General features: G+C 40.0%; 1 protein-coding gene across 1 annotated transcript; it reads left to right on the top strand.

Moving 5' to 3' along the window:
- Positions 1-4,514: 4,514 nt before the first annotated feature.
- Positions 4,515-13,624, top strand: LOC111334155 (uncharacterized). The gene is made up of 12 exons (XM_088739173.1): positions 4,515-4,769; positions 6,484-6,555; positions 6,941-7,012; positions 7,665-7,736; positions 7,827-7,897; positions 7,987-8,042; positions 8,572-8,800; positions 9,450-9,519; positions 9,678-9,749; positions 10,829-10,900; positions 11,022-11,093; positions 11,804-13,624. The coding sequence occupies exons 1-12, from the start codon at positions 4,564-4,566 to the stop codon at positions 13,086-13,088; spliced, it is 2,349 nt and encodes a 782-aa protein (XP_088595299.1). The 5' UTR covers positions 4,515-4,563; the 3' UTR covers positions 13,089-13,624.
- Positions 13,625-18,738: the final 5,114 nt, after the last annotated feature.

Here is an 18,738-nt window from a genome sequence, read left to right as displayed (position 1 = left end):
ATGAAACGTGCTAAGATTTTTTGTGACCGAAACTCAAACCAGGTGTCAATTGATGAAAAGAAAAAAGAAAGAAACGTTTTACTATTACTGAGCAAACTGTTGAAGTTGCGCGTATACTAGAGCTATATATCAGTAATAACACTGTTGTGAAGTTTATCGACGTCACCATTCGCAAGAATTATATAATAATGATTATAAAATAACGGAGATACTACAAGCGTCCTGATTGGTCAAAAATATCTTGTTCCTTGCATAGGTAAACCCACAATCTCGAGCACAGGGTCATTTTGGCTCCTTGTCAGCGGTATCGTCCCCAACTAATGTCATTATTTACCACTGACGAGGAGCCAAACTAACTCTGGGCTTTAGATCGCAAGAAGACTATAGTAACGTTTGTTTACGAGCCTAGTGGCCCATTAGGCCGGTGCTTAACTCAGGTTTATGTAGCATGAAGCGACTAGGAGTATTTCTACTCCCCCCTGGATGGGATGCTAGTTCATCGCAGGGTTACCCCCAGCATTAAATTGCCGGTATCCATTTATACACCTGGGTGAAGAGAGACACTGTGAGAGTAAAGTGTCTTGCCTAAGAACACAACACAATGTCCTGGCCGGGGCTCGAACCCGGACCACTCGAGAGCACTAACCATTATAATTAGGCCACCGCGCCTCCACGCAAGAAGACTATGACGAGACAAAATTGAACGATTTGACTCGTAATCCCCACTCCTCCCAGGGATCAGCTCTCGTGCACGAAGAGGGCGCGAAGAAAGCCCGAGGAGAGTGCAAGGATAGTGCGAGAAGCGCGCGAGAGGAGGTGTCCTTCCGCTTGCACAAGTCTCACTCCTCAAATTTTACTCCGTCCGCCTGAAAAACTTAGAAAGATGAAGCATGGCCACCTTGGTCGCAATGTTTTAGTGTCATCAAAACCCGGTTATTTTTCTCTTTAACTTTATCAGTCGAGGAAAACGTGATGATGAAGTCGGCTTTCGAGGGTTTATAAAATTAGTTAATTTTCGTTTATACGCGGATAAACAAACAAGTTCTTCTCACACACGTAAGTATCGCTAACCGTTGTTTCTGCCTCTTGGAATGAAAGAACACTAATGATTGAGAAAAATTCAGAAAATGTAATCGGAAGCTAATATTTTACTGTATTGATAGAATTATCCTTCTTAAAAGTTCAATGTAATTTGGAAATTTCATTGTTTCATTATTGTGGCAGTTGGAAATATTGAAGTCAATATGTGGATTGAATTAGTAAGACAATAGACAAACTTCATTTATTTTCCCAGAGGGCCAATTCGCATCATTAGACTTTTTTATCAAAAAATGCTGCCACGATATCAACAAACTCAGTTTCAAACGTATTACCAAATTTTCTAATCTCTCTTCTGAAGAGCCGTGGTCGGCTCTAAAAAGCCTTAGAAAACGTAGAGACATAGTTATCAAAGCGGCCGATAAGGGCGGCTCAGTCGTTGTTTGGCGCACCGACCTCTACCAAAGAGAAGCTTTGCGGCAACTTTCTGACACCTCTTTTTATCAAAAGGTCGACAAAGACCTCACTGCCAGCCAGCAATCAAAACACCGTCAAGAATACGATCAACCAACTCATAACTAAACAAGAATTGCCGGCCACAGCAAAAATTCTCATCATAACCACTCCTAGAACTTCTTGTATTTACTTTTTACCTAAAATTCACAAACCTAACAACCCGGGTCGGCCCATTGTCTCGGCTTGCAGTTGCCCTACCGAACTTATCTCCAGCTATCTAGACAAAATTATGGTTCCCATCGTCAAAACTTTACCATTATATATTAAAGACAGCCAACACGCTCTTCAAATTTTTCGAGACTTTAATTTCCTTCGCCAAAACAAACTTCGTTTCATCATGGATATTACGTCTCTTTACACTGTCATTCTTAATGGCGAAGGCCCTCTGGCCCTTAAACATTTTCTTGATCAGCGTACGCTTAAGGAACCTAAATCTGAAACACTACTACGCTTAGCCGAACTAGTGCTCACACTCAATTGTTTTTCATTCGGAAACAACTTTTTCAAACAAACCAATGGTGTAGCCATGGGCACCAAAATGAGACCTAGCTATGCCAATCTTTTTGTAGGTTTTGCCGAACATCAATTTTTCAGTCAATACAACGGCTCCAAACCTGAACTCTACGCTCGCTACATCGACGACTGTATCGGCGCTACCTCCTCTACCAGAGAGGAGCTCACTCAATTCATAACCGCAGTCAATTCTTTTCACGCGGCTATGAAATATACCTGGGAAATTTCTGACAATTCTTTATCCTTTTTAGATATCAAAGTTTCAATTGAAGGTAACGGTTTATGCACTAGTGTGTATTACTTGTTATATTCGTCTTCGCATCCATCTCACGTTGAGAATTCCATTCCTTTTTCTCAGTTTCTAAGACTTCGTCGTTTATGTAGTGATGACTCTGATTTCCACCCCAAATCAGAGACAATGTGCCAGTTTTTCGATAAACGTGGTTACCCTGTTTCTGTCTTTCAAGCAGGTTACCACCTCGCCCAACTTATTGATCGACATTCAGCACTACAAACGTCACACAAGGAAGATTCCGACCGCGTTCCATTCACTCTCACGTTTCACCCTCACAACCACTCAGTTAAATCCATCATTCTTAAAAACTTTAAATTACTTCAAAACGATCCAGAGACAAGCACTACAGTAAACACCCGCATATAAGAACACATGATTTTGGAGGCCAGGCTGATCAGGTTCTTATTTATCAGGTGCTTAGTGAAAAATCAGCCTGAAGTTGTTCTTAAATTGTTCTTAAATTTTGTTGTTGGAATTCAGAACTGTAACAATGCAAAAAATTGCTTGAGATTAAATTAGCATATCTAATGACAAAGCAAATTAATAAATATCGTGACATTATTGTAACAATTAGCCTGCAAAAGAAAATCAACCTTATTACCAGTTAACTAGCGAACAGAACAAGAAAATGCATCTAACATGAAGGGCATGTTAATGTCTTATCCATTTTATAAGAACATTTTATATTTCCAGGCTGATTTTGTTCTTATAAAAATGGTGCTTTATTTGCAAAATTTCAGCCTGATGTTCTTAATCCATGTGTTCTTATATGCGGGTGTTTACTGTATCTTTTCGCAGCCTTCGCTCATTTCATTCAAACGCGACAAAAACATAGGCAATTTTTTGGTCAGAAGTTCTTTTCAGACTTGAGACGTATTCAACGAAGAAAAAGCTTTAATTCTATTTCGATTCACGAGCACATGACATCGCTTCACAACCATAACAACGAACGTCGGGGGAGACTGGAACGAACACTGCCCAGTCTCTACAAATACACCACAAGACTAATGACCAACCAGGCACTTTTAAATGCGCTCGTGCACGATGCTAAACTTGTCCTTTCATTCACAACACTGATAATATCGGGACCCAAACGATCCATTAAGATCATCGATCACTTCACGTGCACCTCCGCCAATGTAATCTATTGCATAACTTGCACTTATTGCAAAAGATATACATCGGCGAAACAGGCAGAAGACTAGGTGACCGATTCAGAGAACACCTTCGAGACGTGGAAAGGAATGACAAGGACACATCGAAACCAGTCGCTGGACATTTTAATTTACCTAATCATTCTAAGCAACATATGGAAATCTGCGATCTTTCCTTACACTTAGGTAGCACGGAAAGCCGTAAAACTCTTGAACAAAAGCTCATCTTTCAAACCTGCAGTCTAAATCCCACAGGGATCAACGAACGCTTTTCATTCCACTAATTTATTCGTGTTTTTCTCGTTGCCATGTTCCCACCAATAATGTGGCTCCATTTTCTGCCTTTAAAAGCACACACAACCCACAATTCCTCTATTTGCTCCGACGAAAGGCTAACGCTCGAAACGTCAGCTTTTGTAATCGTTACGGTGGCCAATTTACCATTTCAATTTTGTTGATATATCCATTACCCCCACCGACGCAGCCCCAAACAGATTCTTTGGAAACTGTCAACCTTTATTTATTTATTTTCGCTTAAGAGCAAAAAGGGAAAAATTCTGTGAGACGCTTGGTCATGGTAGAAAAATGAAAAAAGTATTGCACAAAGGGATGACGGATCAAGGGGAAACATTATTGTTCTTTTCCCTTCTAATCACACCCTCTCGACGTTTTTAATTAACTACATCACCAAGAATTGCTTTTTAAAGTGTTAACGAAAAATTTAAGCTCAAAAAAGTTAGCTTTTAATAAGACTATTTATATTTCTTCCCAATTTCCGCCGCAAAAAAAACCTTTACCTATTAAAACTCCTCACATTCGTCTGTAAGTGTCAATGTCTAATGAGTTAGTAAATGAACTGTGCGTTGTTTCATGAATGACGCATAGCAAATAAATGATAAATTTGATCAAAAATCCAAAAATGTAAACGGAATATCAAATACACCGACACGATTTAAACTTTGGAATCTAAATTTGTGCCCCATTAGCAAAAACCTGCAATTGCGTTTTCATCTCCTCTTTGGCGAAACGTTCCTTGATCAAAACAATATGATTTCGTGTCTTGGGATAGCTCTGCTTCTCATACTGATTTTGGTTCGAGTAGTAAAAAGTCCAGGTGGTTCTACACCATGCAGTGACAATTGTAAATGTTCAGTTTGTCCTTTAAGAGGACTTCAAAACCTGACTGAAGCGACTTGCAACGCAACGCGCCTCCGAGAAATTGTTATTCCTTCACGGGTCAACATCTGCTCCCTGTAAGTGAATATATTTCAGTTGGTTTTTTGCTGTAGAACTGGCCGAGCACAAACAAGACTTTGTTACCGTCTGTCATTTAATTTGCTATTCGCTTTAAGAGGACACTCTTTATTGACTTTAGCTAGTAATTTCGCAGCGAATAGACCTGTCCGTAGAGATAAAGTTAGTTAACGACAGTGTTTGTAGAAAAGACGGCCTGCTTCCAGGCATTAGACGGCGAAATATCCTACCTGCGTTGGATGTTATTCCGCAGATATTTTCAGGGAACTTATTGAAAAAATAATTAGCGAAACCATTTTTCCTCCAGCGAAAACAGCTGGGCACACTTCAATTGTTGAAGCCGGACATCGAGTCTGTTTCTTACAGGGACTAGAAACCTCATTGAAATCAGCTTAACTATGTTCTTAGGGCACAATATCAAATACATATCTCAACCAAAAACATTTTTTTAACAATCTGTTTTTCTGAAAACGTCAAGCTTACAACAAATGTTGTTGGAAATTTCGTACATTCATAATCAAGTTTAATGGCAATCTATTCAACTTCATTTTGTCTGAAATCTCAGCTAAATAAGGTTTCAAATTCTTTCTTTTTTTCTTACACACTGCAAACGATGTAAGAAACTGAACCCAAAATAGCTAATTGATTTATCTTTACATGGCCTTCATATTCTTCAAGATTTTCAGTTTTTTTTTCTTGAATGAAAAACAGCCTCGACAACAGATGGCTGAGCTCTGAGGATTATAGGTTCAGGATAATCTTTGTAATCACAGTATTTGATATGTTGGTTTTTTAGACGAAATCAATTTTTCAAGATTGGAGGCGGATTTTAACCTTTTTGTTTGAGTTTCCTAGTTTTCAATTTTTTTCCTTTTTATCGTATTTTCGATCATAGCGAGTGTGAACGTATCTTGCTTAAAGATAACAACAAGAATATATCCCACGAATAGCTTGTGAAAGAGGATTTAATGTGTTTTCCTTTTAAATCATAGAAACAACTAGTGTGTAATATTCTAATATACTCAGCGTATCTGAGGCCTGGTTGAAAAAAAAAAAAGAACCAACATCACCGTATTTCACATTTTCACGACTGTAATCGAATCTAAAAGTTACCAGCGGTCTGACGTCGCTAAAAGAAACTGACTTGTCTCCAGTCATGCTCTAGCGCAGGAAACCGATGCGGGAAAGATGGGAGCGCGAAGTGTGATGGGCAGGGAGAAAGCTTCTTTCCTCCCATCACCCCTTTCTCCCCCTCTAAAGCGCTGTGCAAATTTTGAATAGGATTGGAAACGAGTTAGTTGGAGATGTGTGTCGCTTTCTTCTGCGTTTTCATAAGGGTACAAAAAGATACAAATAAGAAAAATTAACAATTGGGCTGGTAGTGAGGGTGAAATACCCCCATATCCCTTGTAAATGGGGCAAGATTTACGAAAAGTGTTCACAACGATTATTCAAAGAGAGGAAAAACATCAAATGAGCCAGCCAATCAGAGCTCAAAGTGAAAACACGCAAAACGCTCAAAGCGCGGGGAAACGTGAGTAAACAAATCACGAGAGGGTGGCACGACCAATCACACAGTGAAGTGAAGCAAAACTAAAGCAGTTCTAAATTAAGACACTCTGATAATTGCTCGTCATGACAAATTACTGATGCCGTAAGAAGTGCAAGTTTCATTACATCGCGTATCACCGTCCTTTTCACTTTCTTTCACAGGGTGCTGTCAAGAAATGGAATTTCCTCTCTCAACAAAAAGTTCTTACGGCCGTTGGATGGCATTGTTTTATTGTGAGTAAAATGAGGTTAACTCGCCAATCTTGAATTCTTTGCCAACTAGCAACTAATGATCGAAAAAAACAGCAACAAAGCGTTACGTATGATGGCGCGTGAGTTGTGATTGTAGTAATTCGAGCCTCAGCGTATCTCCTGTAGAGAATAAAGGAAGCTCTATCTAGTATATCTAATCCACTGTATACAATGAAGAAATACGTATTATATGTATCATAACTATGGCTAATTTAGTTCTCTTTGCGTCACGTTTATTTTCTCGCAGTTCCGATTTGCCATTGTGACTATCTAAGTTTTCTCTGTTACAATACTCAAACGAACAGTGGTCTGACCCAGACCTTTGTTGTTGCTGTTGCCTCTGACGCCCTTTCCGTCCTCTTTACAGGGATTTGTCATTTAATTTGATAACCAAACTTCCAAAGAGACTGTTTAATAATGTGCCTTCCTTGAGGATATTGTAAGTCGTCTACGTTTTTTTTTTTTTTTTTTTTTTTTCGTGTTACTTGCATCGGTTACTTATGCCTGGTGGCATTCTGTTATTGCGGAAGCAATAAAAGGTCAGCAGAAAGGTCTTTAGGAGGAAAAACATAAACTGGCTGATTTTATTTTATATATTGCAAAATTCTCAAAGCTAAAATTATACTGAAAAATGTAAGCGGAATTGAAACTGAGATCTAAGAGTGTAAGAGTTAACAGTTACAGCGGTGGAATCTCTTCTGCTACAACGAACGAGCTCTGTAAATTTCAGACTGCTGTTTTGTTCCCGACGGAATCTTAGGCGGGGAAGAAAGGGAGGGGGACATATTTAGGAGCTTATGATGTACGAATGATGTATGAATGATACTTTGCAAAAAAACTCAAAGTCGAAATTCGCTTATCTCAAAATCAGATTATACGAAGTAAACTCAATTATTTTACAAACCTAAGTTTTATTTGACAAAGCTCATAGTATATAACTGAAAGGAAAAGTACTTTGACACAAAAAGTTAGATTCATCCCAGCTCAGATTGAAGTAATATTGGTATTCAATTTATTCAAGTAATATTGGTATTCAATTTAAGTTTCACTATTTTTGAAAGACGCCGTTTGTATTCCTTTCATTTTAATAGATATTTGCAGCATAACAAAATCACAACTTTGGACGACAGCGCGTTCCTTGGGCTCCGCAATCTAAAAGATCTGTAAGTAATTCGTTACTGTAGATATTTTAGGGTACAATTTTTCTCTTTTCCACATCTCAATTTTTTAACCTACAGAATACTCTGTTTTAGATATCTACAGCATAATAACATAACACTGTATCACTTAAAACTTTCCTTGGTCTTCGCGGTCTTCAAAAGCTGTAAGTTAACGAAGACTTTTTTAAATCTGAAATTTATCTTCTCTTCCTTTCCTGCCTTACTTCTTTTTCTTTTCTGTCGTTTGATTTAGGCTATCTTTACCTTTACCTTGAACGGGAGAACTTGATGTTCTCTGTTTTGCGTTTGGTAATTATGTTGCTCTATCATGTAAAATTATTCCTTCTGTTGTTGTTTCTTTAGGTCTCTGAATGACAACTTTATCTCCGAGATAGAAGCCTCTACCTTTGTGCGGCTGTCGCAGTTACAATATCTGTAACGACTTTTGTTCTAATAAAGTACACTGAAAGGGTTTACTGATCGACTCACTGACTGAAATGACTGACGGACGACTGATTGATGGAGTGACTTACTGAAAATCTGACATAGGGACTGACTAACTGACTGACTGACGGACGGACTGACGGACTGACTGACTGGCTGACAAACTAACAGACAGACGGACGGACTAACTACTGACTGACTGACTGACTGACTGACTGACTGACGGATGGACTGACCGACTGAATATTTGACCAAATGACTGACTGACTGACTGACCGACTAACTGACTGACTGACAGACTGACTCAAGGAATGAACGAATGATTGATTGAGTTTCACAGGTTTGAGGTTTAAGAAAATTTCTTTTTCTTTCTCTTCTTCTATGCTCCATTTAGTTTATTTGTTATTTTTTTTTCAGATTTATCAGTCATAATAGAATAACAAAGTTGCAGGGAAATACGACTTTTAGGGGACTTCGTTCATTAATTGAATTGCAAGCTTTTTATAATATTTTTTTGATGACGCTCATTTTAACTCATGTATCACCATTTTCTAAAACTAAACCCAACACGCAAGATGACTCTAAGATGCGGTTAACGAATTTAAAACGAAGATTCTTTAATTGCTTATGACAGATTGTATGGTTTCACAGCACAAACTGACGAACGACACATGCTCAAGTGTGAACTTTTCAAAATTGGTTTTTGTCAAGGTAGTCTCCCTCACAGCTTTTCATGAAATGCTATGCAAAGCTCCACTGCCTCCTTCCTTCCACCACCCCTTCCCTCACCTCATCCTGTCCCCCACCCCCTTGCTTCCCTCCTTCCTGTCCCCCACCCCCTTGCTTCCCTCCTTCCTGTCCCCCACCCCCTTCCTTCCTGTCCCCCACTCCCTTTCTTCCTTCCTGGCCCCCCACCCCCTTCCTTCCTTCCTTCCTGTCCCCAACCCCCTTCCTTCCTTCCTGTCCCCCACCCCCTTTCTTCCACCTTTCCTGTCCCCCACCCCCTTCCTTCCCCCTTTCTGTCCCCCACCCCCTTCCTTCCCCTTCCTGTCCCCCACCCCCCTTTTTATCTCCCACTCCCCTAAGACTGTTACGTTATGTTGATAAGAATTGCTGCGACTGCAATTTATCTTCCCCCATTACTTTCTCAAGTTCTGACCATGGTGGCAAGTTCTCTCTTTTCCTCTTTTTACTTTGTTGTATTGCGTTCTACTTTCAACACTATATATTTCATCTTTCTTCTCATCGTTTTTTCTTTCCTTGCCTTTAGAGATCTAAGTCATAATGGATTGGAAATTTTGACCCGTTTTTGTTTTCGTGGAATGATGAAGCTGGTTGTATTGTAAGTTTGTATCATATTGTTTAAAAACTCAATTTAACCGCTGATGTTGATGTGTTCATTATGTAACATTTTAAATTGCTTCATCTCAGTCAAGTTGGCTTGATGGCCTCTCAAAAGCCGAAGTTTTGATTTTTCTATCTCACATTTCTTTTTATTAGATACTTGCAGCACAACAACATTACAACTATTGAGCCTGGTGCTTTCTTTGGGCTTAACAAACTTAAACAACTGTAAGTCTCTTCTTCTACTTTGAAGGGCTGCCTGCCTTGGTGTTCTGTTGGCTTAGTGAACGATTAACGTACCAACGGACCTCTGATGTTATTTGATTTTATCAGCTGAGTTGACAATGTCAATTGGCCACCATCAAGAGTGTCTAAAGTTTACCTTTCGAGCATTAGTCCGTCAGAGCGGGCTCTTTACGGTGGCCAATTTACATTAATAACTCAATTGATAAAACCAAATTATCTTATCATGACCCTATCGATACAGCACCACAGTTTCTTTGGAAACGTATTCCTCTCTTCTATTTGTTTATGGATTGACTGACTAACTGACTGAAGACCTGGAAAGTGACGAAGGAGTTTCTTTGTTTTTGTGCGCTATAGACAGTTCAGCAGATTTACTAGCTCTTAAAATTTGCTGGGATCACCAGTTGTTCCATAGATTGTGTCACTGGACAGTTAAGTTTTAGACTGACTGAAAAACTGATTGACCGACGAATTGAATAACGGGCTGACAGACAGACAGAACGTCAGACAGACACAGACAGACAGAGAGAAGGACGGAAGTAATGATAGACAGAACTAATGAACCAAAACCGACTGACTAGCAGACTTGCTCCTTGACTAACTGACTAGTTGTCTGAGTGATTAGCTGATCTAACGACGACTATTTTACTAATTCATTGGCTGAATGACAGTCTTGCTGATTGAGTTGCGGTCTGACTGACTGGGTGACTTTCTTTAGTTGTAGACTGACTTACTGACTGTCTTGTTTACTGACTGACTAATTAACTGACTGATTGATTGGCTGAAGGACGGCCGACTAGCTCACTGGTTTGGTTGACTTGTAGACACCGAAACTGCTTGCTAAAAGAGTAACCGGCGGACTGACTAATTGACTGTCTGAAAACTGACTGACTAATCAACGGAGTGAATGACTGACTGGTGAGCTGGCTGCCTGCCTCACTGCTTTAATGAATAACTGACTAGCCAACTGACTAATTTTATTGATGATGTGATGATCTTATGAAAGTTAACAGCTTGGTAGTCAATACACAGGCATGTACATAAAAATCATTTCTGTTCAGTTCCTTGCAGCACAATGCGGTCGCAATCATGCAACCAAAGGCTTTCGTCGGACTTCGAGACCTGGAATTGCTGTATGTCTTTATAAATTGAATATACTAGAATATTTACTTTGTTTTTGTTTAAGGTGGGTGAGCCATTCTGATTCTTAAAGTTGTGCATGTTAGACTAGAACGTTTCTCTTATATTCTTCAGCGATCTAAGTAATAACAAAATTGTGACGGTGTCTATGGACGTGTTCAAGGGTCTTCGTAATCTTAAAACCATGTAAGTATTTTGCTATACATGTTGTAGTAGACTTCAAACCATTCGAATCATACTCACTAGCTATCACTAAGACGAATCATATTATCTCAACAAAATCATCGAGACTGTTTCTCTGTAGCAGAGATTTAGAATTGAAAATACTCGAAGGAATATAGCTTGAGTAAAAGGTTAAGAACGCTTAATTCATGAATTTATTTCATGATGACATGGGCACGTTCAAAACCCTTCTAGCCATGAGTGTTTCATTTGGCCTAGAAAAAGAACATTATGGTTGCCCGATGTAATTTTCAATTTAATTTTGGCCAGAGAAATCCGAGATTGGTTCTGGTTTGCCGCAGTTTGAAATTGGTCTAAAAGACTTGCGCACCGCCTCTTCAACCAATCAAATTCAGAGCTAAGACCAATGGCAAATTTGATTACTCGCATTTTCGCGCGCTTGAAGATTTCTTAAAGGTGAGGTTGGAGTTCTCATTTGCTCCTTGGGATAGCCACCCTTATTCTCATTGGCTGTGGAAATTCCTTTTCGTTTGGCTTTACGATACACATTTTAACGAGTCTTATTCAAAGTCCAGCAAGCTTGTTTCAGCACGGGCAACATGATCATCCTCGCCCCCAGGATCTCTCTCCCTCGCTTCCCTGGTGGAAGACAATCTCTAGGACCGAGGTTGTACCTAATATATTCGTCTGATTTTGTTTTTAATGTAACAAAGAGACCTGGACGCGAACAATATAACAAAGCCATTTGCTGTTAACGAGACAGATAAAGCAGACAGGAAACACGAAAATCAAGAGAGGTCCTCCAAGGGTACAGGATGCTCCCGGATTCAACGAAAACAAGTTATATTTCAGGTCTTGAAAAACCGGAAGGTGTGTTTCCAAAGACGTAACTGCACCCTGTCTGTTATTGTGGTAAACAAGACTAAAACTGTCCCAGAAAGATTTGATATTTGCTGGGATTTGATCAAAAAACTTCGGCCGCTCTTATTCATCTTGGGAGTCATCGCGACTTTGTCCAATATGCTAGTTATTGCAACAGTTGTATTGGTCAATAACCTTCGAAGAAGTCCACCATTTTTATTGGTTTCAGCAACAGCAATATGCGACTTTTTGACTGGCATTTACTCGTTTGGTATGGCTTTCGGGCATGGATATGACATCCAGGAGTTCAAGGTCTGGCAGGACATCTACTGTTCTTACTTAAGATACCTGTTTATCTTGGCAGAAGTTAATGGAGGACTGACGTCACTGTTGATGACGATTGAACGATATCTTGCCATCGTTTTCTGTATGAAACCTGACATAAGGCTAAGGTACAAAGCTATACGAATAACACTCCCGCTGATTTGGATTGCAGGTGTGACAGCAGCAACTTTAGCGCAAATACTTGACTTAAGGCACGACGTGAAACCCGGGAAAATGTGTCTCTTCTACAGAAACTCCGACAAAGTATCCTCCTTTTTTATTAACGAGATAGTGATGCTGTTTCTAGTATTTATCTATCTTCTCGTCGTCTTTTTTTATCTACATATTTTTATAGTTGTGCGAAGATCTGCGCGCAAGGCAGGCGCGCGTAGAGAATCGCAGTTAGCCAAGCGAATCTGTTTGATTGTTCTTTCAAGTTTCGTGTTTTTCGCCGCGCCTAATTTTACACTGGCGTGGTTTATCATAAATGGAGGAGACGTTTTTGAAGATGGGAGAATGAATCGAACTCTGTTATGGTGGCTGCCTCCTGTATGTTTGGTGGTCAATGCTTGTCTTAACCCTTTAATATTCGCGTTTAAAAATGACAAGTTCACCAGTTCTCTTAAGACCATAGCAAGCCGCCCTCTCAGAGGGCTTTTAATGAGTAATAAAAAGAACAGGAATTGTAAGCCATTTACATTAGAGTCGCCAGCTGTCGCTCAAGGAAGCCGTAATCAAGGAATGGCTTCTAGTCTGAAACTCGTTGCTGAAGTAACAACGACAGCTTTGCCTAAATATCATGAAAAAGAGTAAGAGTGAGGTAGAATCAAAGGTAGAATCAAATGACGAATAAAAGAAAACCGAATGGAAGAAAGATGAAAGAATGGAAGAAAGAAATAAAGAAAAAGGAAGGAGGAAAGAGAAAAAGAAGGAAAGTAGCAACTATATGATCAAAAAGATATTTCTTGACTTCTTATCAGAACGATCATGCTCATATTTAATTCAACCATTCATTTAGGCTAAATATAATGTCCTCTCTTACAAAAAGGGCGTCAGAATAAAAAGAAGAAAAGGGAACTAAGAAAAGGAAAATTTTGTTCTGGACAAAATGTATAGATCATGTCAGTCTTCGAAATAGATAAATTTCATTTGTTATCTAACTCGATTCGAATCAACTCGAAATGTTAAATGATTCAGTCGCGCGACGTGCCCTGTCAAAACACTAATCATGTCACTACAATTTAAATGCATTTTTTGGCGTGGTTAAACGTTGGATATCAAGAATATAAAAAAGTGATAGCGGACAGTCGTTTAATTACGAATATCAGAGAGTAAGACGCGGGAAAGTTTGCTGACGGGGTTTTTATGAATAATTTTTCTCGTTTCTACTGGTAACCGAATCTCAAGAACCGTGCGTCATCAACAGTCAAACGTGAAGGTTCGTTACCGCTGGAAACGGAGCCATATGCCCTTTACAACACGATTTTATAATTAACATCAAAAAATTATCGCCATGATTCGTCTTGCCTTTCTCAACTGAAAATCGTAGTGTCATGACTTACATTGACTGTGCAGAAACATTTATGCCTCTTGCTCGCTTGCCAATAACCTAGTCCTGTACACTGTGTATTGCAAGGGGTGAGCTCGGTTTGCTCGGAGAATTAAACGGACAACCTTTATTTGCCGTAATTTGGCTACTCAGTTGAGTGGCCGTTTATTCTTAATACCAAATCAAGTTACGGTAAAACCGGAAATAAAACCTAATCCCAGCAAAGGTGAGGGCAAACACGCCAAAGCCCTGATCGACCCGAGAGACAGGGCCGCCCCACCCGAAGCCCAAACAATGCACAGTACCTAAATAAAAACTGCTGTAAGAAAACAACGCAGCTCACACTGGCAAGGAAACCAGTCTAGTGCCCCCCTGGCGAGAATGATAGACTGAAAGCTAGTATCCAATGTCATGTTAATACTAATGAAATTATTATCATGCTTGTGAAACAGTTGGCCCTTGCACAACCGCCCCTTAAGCAGGTCATCCTAGAATGAGATGACAAACCGTTAAATAAATTACTTTAAGAACTCCACCTACTTACAGGCCAGAGAGAGTGGCCCAGAGGGGAAACATTGGGCCCTCGCCCCAATGTCCCCGAAACTAGCATTACCAAATAAACCTATCGTAAAAGGTCAAACTGCTGGCCCTTGCTCAGCAGCATTTCTAAATTACAGCGGCTTATGATTGCACATTCAATTTGTGCTCAGAACATTTGCCATTTTAGGAAACAGTTGGCCCCTGCACAAATGCTCCTAAGTAGGCCCTTCAGGGTAACACTGATAATACACTGTGGAGCTCCACGAGGTAATGAACGATATTTGCGTAACCCATTTACCAAGTGGCCCCCGCACACATGGTTTAATGAAGCAAAACAAGAGTGTACTATACTCAGGAGATTTAATATATGTAAATCTAAGAGGTGGTTCATACTCTAATATTTCATATTCACAAAAATATTAAGACAAACATAGCACAGATACCAGTGGCCCCTGCACACCAGATCTGTGCCGTGTTTAGGAAAGTCTACTATGTCTATACGGTATCCCCATGCAAGCATGGGCAAATGGTATTGAACTACACCTGGAAGGCTGACAGAGATCCCATTATGGAGGTTCATATCTATCGCGGAAATGCATTAGAGTTTCCGCGTCCAAAATCCCTTATCTGTGGATCTAAGGGCCGCAAAGAACGCAACAGCATACATGGCTTGACCTTATTTTTTGTTTTGTTTTTGTTTTTGTTTGTTTTTGTTTGTTTTGTTTTTGTATTTGTTTTTTTTTATGAATGAGTGTGTTCGCAGGCCAAGATCATATTTCTAGTACGGGTAAAGTAATGGGTAACCGAGTGTCTCTCGAACGGTTCATTTTACTGTAACCCGCAATCAATGCGAGTTTGATCATTTCAGATTTAGCGGAGTCAGGCAGAGAAGCTAAAGGATGGGGACAAGCAAAATTTAAAAGGCCCGTTAGAGAGGAACGTGTACGTGTTTTTTTTTTTTTTAAGGAGGCAAACGAGCTTCCTGCAACACAGAATCTAGTTCAATGCCTTCAAAAGATAACGTAGTAAGAGGGCCGCAGGTTTTCTCAGGTGCTATCGGAATGCCAACATATGAACCAAGATCAGTGAACAAATCTAGCTGAGTCAGACAAAGGTGCTTTTCTGGGGCAATAATTAGAAAATCCATGATCCAACAGATGAATGATATGATCTATTTTTAGCTTATGATGGGCAACCCATTCAACTGCTGCGCTAAGAATTTCAAATGTCCTACAAGAGCTTGCACAATCCATAGGTATACAGCGGTCAAAGTAAAGGGGGGGGGGGGGCGTCACGCCACTACATACCCAAGAGTCCATAATAATCTGGTCGGATTGGTATAATACGAAAACATTTTGAAAATCAGTTTTGGCTAAAAAACAACCGCGACCAGCTAATTTGATACAACGGATGGCATCCCTGATAGATGCGTATTTAACTGTGATATGGTCATGGGAAATACCATCATTCACAGTTAAACCCTTGGGAAGGGACAAGTGATGAATAAGGCGAAACGGCCTCTGAAGGAAACTGGCTAGTATACACATCAACATAGATAAGAAAACTGCTTGTCCACGAAGAAATATTTAGGAGCTTTTTGGATTTAGCAACAGGCTCTAACGCCAGTGATGGAGTAGAGCCATTGTCATTCTGTAAATTGACTTGATACTTGTTATCTAAAATTGAGTTGGTGATCAAAGCCCCCCATTCCTTAAATTCATTGTTGAGAATCTTTGCTCTGAGTTTCGAAGAAACCGAAGCATCAGTAGGTAAACTCGGTGAGACGAAGAAGGTATTTGGAAAAGTTGGACTAACTGAATAACCTGAGAGTTGTTCCTGGACTTGACTCACAGCGGTTTGGATGACAGGTGTCAACAGGTTTGCACCTTGAGGAGGGGCACCAAAGGCTTGTGCTTCTGTGACGTCATCCCCCTTGGAGGATGAGGCCGTAGGAGAAGACGGGGAGGTGGGCACAAGTCATCTTGTGACCTCGTCTGAATGATCTTGGTGACCAGCTCAGCAAGTAAGGCCAGGGGTAATATGAAGACCACCGGACTGCACTGGTTCTCTAGTGGATGTATCCTGAGCGAGAGTACGGCGGGAATGCTGAGAAGGCGGGGGGGGGGGGGACAGCACTGACCTTTTTGGTGGTTCTTGACCTCTTAGGTGGCATTATCTGCAAAAAAATGGAAAAAGAGAAGGATCCTGCAGATACAATCCTTTCAAACAAAGTAAAAAGGAAAAACGGGCTTTGAAATAATGGAAATCTGACTAATAAAATAAAAGGCTGGATCAAGCCATGTCAGACAGAGTCTATGCACCAGCAAGACCCATAACAAAGGCCAAAAGAAAACAATCATTAAATAAATCCTCAAAAAAAATAAAAGGAAGAGAGATGACAGTAGAAAACAGTCTGGCACAAATAAGTGATCTATGACACCATAAGGTAGTTATAAGCATACAAAAGATGCAACAGCACAAATGGTACATGAATGACACAGAGTAATAACACTCCCACCGAGTAAGTATCATGACCCATGCTAACAAAGCCAGAACTGTACATCCCTTCCATACATAAGATGAATTATTAAATAAAATAAAAGGAAGAGAGATGACAGTATAAAACAATCTGGCACAATGACCAAAAACAAAAAGAGACGAAGGCGAAATCAGTAACGATAGCGGGCAAGCTGACTTGTAGGCAAAATCAGTTGCGGTGGTAGATGTTCGCTTATTTTAAAGTCGCATGAGAATTCGACGGTTGTCACTGGCCTTCAGAGAGCTCTTCTTATTGGGAGAGGAGAAGGTAGGGTGAAGAGAAGTGAAAGGTTTCCAAACGGTATTCTCACAAATTCATATTACAATCAAGTATTATGCTCTAATTCACTGCTGGTCAATGAAGATTATGAGCCATTCAATTGGTCAAAGAAGGAACAGCGGCGAAAATATCTCTTTGTTGCTGGCTTGGAAAAAGGAAACCTCAACCCATTTTTTATGACTATCGCTGTTTAGAGGAGAGAAATTCAAAAAGTGCTTTCGGCAAAATTTGGAAACCGACACCATTCATGGGAAGAATTATTCGGAATTATCGTCATGACTTTCAAGTCCAAAATAAATGGTTTACTTTCAAGTTAAAATCGAATCTCGATTCCTGGGTTGGTACACACGCATACGAAAGACACCAAACCAACATAGATTCTCTCCGATACAATGAATATATGAGGTATATATATTTTGAACTGCGGTATTAGATACGTATGATGCACGATCCTCGCAGTAGAGAGCGCTATTTATGCAATAGCGAAAATCAGACCTGAAAAAAAAAACAGGCCTGTACGGGATTCAAACCACTGACCTCTGCGATACTAGTGCAGCGCTCTACCAATTGAGCTCACAAGCCAACTGGGAGCAGGACGTTAAGTTGATTCGTAATAAACCCGTGATGATAAATCAGATACAATGAATATATGAGGTTCATATATTTTGAAAATATATGAGGTTCATATATTTTGAACAAGCCAACTGCTCCCAGTTGGCTTGTTAGCTCAATTGGTAGAGCGCTGCACTAGTATCGCAGAGGTCAGTGGTTCGAATCCCGTACAGGCCTGTTTTTTTTTTTCAGGTCTGATTTTCGCTATTGCATAAATCGCGCTCTCTACTGCGAGGATCGTGCATCATACGTATAGATTCTCTCCCTTTTTACTAATCGTTGGGGCGTTTTTATGTTGAATCCGAAGTAGTTAACTGAGATCGTCACATCCAGAAATTACTTAGGCATCGTTGCAGTCATAGTTCGAGGAGTAGTCACATTTTTCAAGAACATGGACGTGGAAAGTGAAAGACCCCCAAAAAAATGATCGCTCTCAGCTTTCCGAGAACGCTTACTTGCAATAACATGACTGGAATAAATCACTTTTACTGATAAAATACCTCGCAAACTTTTATATTTATTTATTTACTGTGTACTGGAGTGGAGCATTACACGTTAGGACTCTATCGCAAGCGACAAGCTTACACCATGATTACAACTCGAATCGCGTAGTGTGAATCAACCTTCGTGAATCATGTCGCGTCCTTCCGACAGACGCGTCATGTCGAGGTACTTACATTACTAACTCACCCCCTGCTAATCTGTCTGTGTTTTCCCTAGTAGGCTCCCGTAGGGAACCAAAATGTCATCATTAAAAATTTGCGGACTAGAGCGAAGTTAACCCGAGTCTAAGTTCGCGTCACCGAACAGAAAAATCCCAAGAGACAGACAACAAAAGCTTCATTGTCTTAAAAAATCCTAACCAAAACAATAGGCAAAGTTTGATACGAAAATCACAACCACGGAGCAAAATAAGTTTTTGCTTACCAACCGGTATGTGGGTC

This window comes from Stylophora pistillata, chromosome 11, assembly GCF_964205215.1.
Source record: "Stylophora pistillata chromosome 11, jaStyPist1.2, whole genome shotgun sequence".
NCBI classification, from domain to species: domain Eukaryota; kingdom Metazoa; phylum Cnidaria; class Anthozoa; order Scleractinia; family Pocilloporidae; genus Stylophora; species Stylophora pistillata.
Note: the sequence above shows the minus strand (reverse complement) of the source record. Positions and strands in the feature narration are given on the sequence as shown.

Coding starts and splice junctions, on each gene's coding strand:
- LOC111334155 (XM_088739173.1), top strand. CDS start 4,564: ATGATTTCGTGTCTTGGGATAGCTCTGCTTCTCATACTGATTTTGGTT. Junction 10,901..11,021: donor CTTCGAGACCTGGAATTGCT/GTATGTCTTTAT, acceptor TATATTCTTCAG/CGATCTAAGTAATAACAAAA. Junction 11,094..11,803: donor CTTCGTAATCTTAAAACCAT/GTAAGTATTTTG, acceptor AATGTAACAAAG/AGACCTGGACGCGAACAATA.